This window comes from Orycteropus afer, unplaced genomic scaffold (genome assembly GCF_000298275.1).
Source record: "Orycteropus afer afer isolate SDZICR_OR568_19922 unplaced genomic scaffold, OryAfe1.0 scaffold00250, whole genome shotgun sequence".
In the NCBI taxonomy this organism is placed as follows: Eukaryota; Metazoa; Chordata; class Mammalia; order Tubulidentata; family Orycteropodidae; genus Orycteropus; species Orycteropus afer.
Genome location: NW_006921837.1, coordinates 4,738,504 through 4,742,649, shown reverse-complemented (window position 1 = coordinate 4,742,649; position 4,146 = coordinate 4,738,504). Strand labels below are relative to the sequence as shown.

General features: G+C 35.9%; 1 protein-coding gene across 1 annotated transcript in view; it reads right to left on the bottom strand.

The window, feature by feature from the left end:
- Nucleotides 1-4,146, bottom strand: part of ULK4 (unc-51 like kinase 4) — a gene marked incomplete at its 3' end in the record, with an annotated part of 718,552 nt that overhangs the window by 565,462 nt on the left and 148,944 nt on the right. The window contains exon 16 of the mRNA XM_007949711.1: nt 1,912-1,990. Within this exon, the coding sequence (XP_007947902.1) occupies nt 1,912-1,990 (79 nt within the window). The remainder of the gene's footprint in view (nt 1-1,911; nt 1,991-4,146) is intronic.

Genomic DNA, 4,146 nt, shown 5'->3' with positions numbered 1-4,146 from the left:
AAATCACAGTAAAAAAAAAAAAAGACAATATTATTCAAATACCAAAAAAAAAAAAAAAGATTTGAGTCTTTCTTCCAGTTAGAGTGAAATTTTCTTTTATTTTCCTTTGATGATTGCTTTAATCTCTATTTTGATCTCTCCTTTTGGAAATTCCATTATATGTATCTTAGATAAATATGTATATCCAAAAGAAATACAATGCAAGCCACAAATAATTTCAATTTTTAATAGTCAAATTAAAAAATCAGATGAAATTTTTAAAAACATATTTAACCAGATTATCATTCAAATATATAATAAGCAATATGAAAAAATAGTGACAGCATATTTAACTTTTCTTTTTGTACTAAGTCTACAAAATCTATATGTGCTCTCCGCTTCTCAACTCAGAGTAGCCAATTTTCAAGTGTTTAGTAGCCATTTCTGCTTGAACTGTATTCCATGCCTTAAGTTATCATTTTTATCCTCTTTTTCCTCCAAACCCTAACAGAATTCATCCAACTGATATTCAAATTCACTGACTCAGCTTTCTCAAGTACCCATCCTATCTTTTACTATATCTACTGGCTGTTTTAATTCAACAGTCATACATTATATATCTTCAGGAGCTCTTTCTTCATGGTACACTGCTCCTGAGCAATGATCTCGAGACAATGATCTCTAGATCAGGACTTTGGCTTAAATTTTTTTCTCACATGTCCTACACCAACCCCATTTCAATGGAGAATAGATCCACTTTTGAGTTCCTACACCTTTTGCATTTGCCTGGTGATTCTACCTGATCTACTTAGTCTTTTAGATAAAAATCTAGTCTATATATCCTTGGTAGCCAAGGTGGGTACCCTCAGTGATCATACAGGTCACAATTCATTTCTACTGGTCCTAGAAAGAAGAAAGTTGAGACTTGGTAGAATTTTCTTTGGTTGTTCAAGGACCTAACAGAGATCTCTGAAGAGAACAGAAATGGAGTTGTAGCCAGAGGTGAAATTAATCTCCCATTAAAATATCCTACCCAGACCCCCAGGACCAGCTGGGATACTTCTGTAGAAGACAGAGTAGAAACAGAGTATTTTCCATTATTGCAGAAATTCCCATTGAACAGTATTTGGTTAGAAAATTCCTCCTGAAGCCTCAAAGTACTCTATAAACCCCCTTCTTCCTTACCACTATCTCTTTTCTTCAGGAGCTCAAGCCCATCCCCCTTGGAAGTCTTAGTTATTTTCACCTATTTTGACTTGTGACCATCTCCCAGTTCAAGGGATAAAAATCTATTACCAATTAAATGCAACACACATTAACAGGGCAGATACAAAGGATAGTTCGGTGTTCAAGGACACTCAAAAAAGCTATACAATGGGAGCATTTCCTTTGTAGGATTGGAAATTACTAATTAACCGAATTAATAAGAAACGCTTTCTAGTATCAGACTTTGGAATAAATTATTGATAGAAAATACTGCATTCATGGTCACTAAATACAAGGACCTTTGCTAGAAATAACTAACAACTGGTGAGGATGAAAACATTAAATTCAAGGTGAAATGTCAATAGAATTTTAACTAAAATTATGAGTTAGCTATTAAGGCAAATTAAAAGCACTTCAGTTACAATAAAATGCTGGGTAAACTATAAAAAAAAACTAGTAATGAAACAAGCCTTATCCAAAAATAACTACAATAATGACTATGCTCAACAAGCCTTGTAACTCAGCCATATCATCTTTAATAACAGACTATGCTGGGAACGAGCTTGTGTGTAAACCAAAAGATCTATTGATGCTGTCGTTTTATAATTATTGTCACAATTCACAAAGGAAAATTAATGAAGGCCAAAGAAAGCTGCACCTTCTAAATTACAACATCAAGAACAACCTTCCTGTCATTCACAACATTTTAGTAATAAATGAAGTTACCTCAATAACAGGTGTATTTTCCTGGAGCTCAGTTGCATGTGAAGCCAGTAAACCAATCACCCGAGCAACCTTGGCCCGTCTGTAAATGGACAGAAAACAGTTTCTGAAGAGGAGAGTTAGCACTTCCAGTTAGTTACATTACACATAAAGCAAAATTTGAATGAAATAAAAAGTGAATGTGATAGGACAAGCAAACTTTCCCCCATGTTTACAACTCAGAGAAAACTCTCCCTCCTGTACACAGGAGACACGAACAGCAATGTCCTCTGTAGCACTGTTTGTAAAATGAGAAGTTATAGACAAGTTGTGGTTTAATAGGAAAAGGGGAAATAAAAATGTTAAAAGGCCTTAACCAGAGAAAAGAGGGTAATAGTAATTAATATTTTTATTTCTAAATACAGAACCATCTGGCTATAGGTCTTTTCTTTTCTTTTTATTTTATTTTATTTATTTATTTTTTTTTGTTAGTAGACCAATGAGTTTCTACTTAAATAGAAAGTAATTACTATCAAAAACCCTTTAACATATATTTATATGCTTCAGTGTAATAAAAAAAAGTTTACAATTATCAGTTTTGCAAATATTGTCCTATTTTAATAAATACTAGTTCAGCAAGGTACCATTTGGTACTCAGCAGAAAACAAAGTAGATAAATTACTGAATATTATTTCACTGTGACTGCAAAAAGTTATTTCTTTTAGGAAAATAATTAGTTTTGATAACTTTAAAAAAAAAAAACTATGTGAGTTGATGAGAGCTGCCTGTTTATTTAGTGATGCCTGCATGCTCTGTGGGGTAATCAATGTGTGTATTAGCCAGAGAGCGTCTATTTTTCAGGTTACTAGAACAAACACATGCAGCAAACAGGGAAGGAACAAACCAGATTCAGATTACCACAGGGAAAACATTCATGTTGTCAGACCTCTCACATACAGCAGTGATTCTTACAGATGTCCATACTTCCTGAATTTGCCACTCAAATCAGATAACACATACAGATTAAGTAAGTCTTTCCAACAAAAATAAACACTTTTACATATACAATATGCCTTATCAATAATAACAAACATTAATCTATGGGTAGATACATAGGTAGACAGGCTGAATGATCATGTATGTCTAGGCAAAACAGAATATACCCATGACCATATATAAGTTTGGCAGACACTACGTCCACATACATCTTTGTATGTGCCACAAGAACATCCATACATATAATAAAGCTATCAGGGAACAAAGTTACAATAACTTCTTACACAGCTAACCACCTTAAGGAAACAAGTGGTTGGGCCCATGGACTCAGGACCATGGTCATGGGAGACATCAAACTCAATAGGTGTAACATACTACACAACAACATTTTTCTATATCCTACTCTGGTGAGTAGCAACAGGGGTCTTAAAAGCTTGCAAGCAGCCATGTAAGATGTAATAAATGGTTTCTCCTCATCAGAAGCAAAGAACAATGAAGAAAACCAAAGAGGCATGGAAACCATTAGTCCAAGAGACTAGTAGACCATGCAAACCTCAGCCTACATGACCCTGAGATCAGAACTAGGTGCTGCCTGGCTACCACTGTCAACCACTAGGAAAGGGATCAGTGCAGGAGATCCTAGATAGAGTGGGAGAAAAATTTGAAACAAAATTCAAAATCATAAAAAAGACCAGGCTTACTCATCTGACAGACTGGTGAAACCCCCGAGACTATGGACCCTAGTCACCCTTTGGGCCTGAAATTGACCTCACTCCCTTGGCTTCCAGCCCAACAACAAAAAGCCATATAGAGTGGACATTGACACCAGGTAGGTGCACTCCTGAGAACAATCAGTCATGGGAGATCACAAGGGCAGTATCTGCACAGATAGACAGCTCAGAGGGTAGGAATGCATGGGAAAAGACACAGGGAAAAGGTAGCCTCAGGGATGAAGTGGGAAGTGGACTGTTACACTGTGAGGATTGCAATCAATGTCATAAAACAAAATGTGTATGAATTGTTGTATGGAAAATGAATTTGCTCTGTAAACTTTCACCCAAATCACACACACAAACAAAGGAGGCTTGGGCATTTGTATGATTACCATTCTGTCTCTAAATAAAAATATTATATTCTAAAAGTCACCAAAGAGGAGAGACAACACAGGGACGCCAGAGTAGCAGGCCGGAAGAGCAGGGAAGGGGATAAAAGCCTTGAACCCGGACAGAAGAGCAATCAGCCAAAGGGATTAGGTGAGGAGGG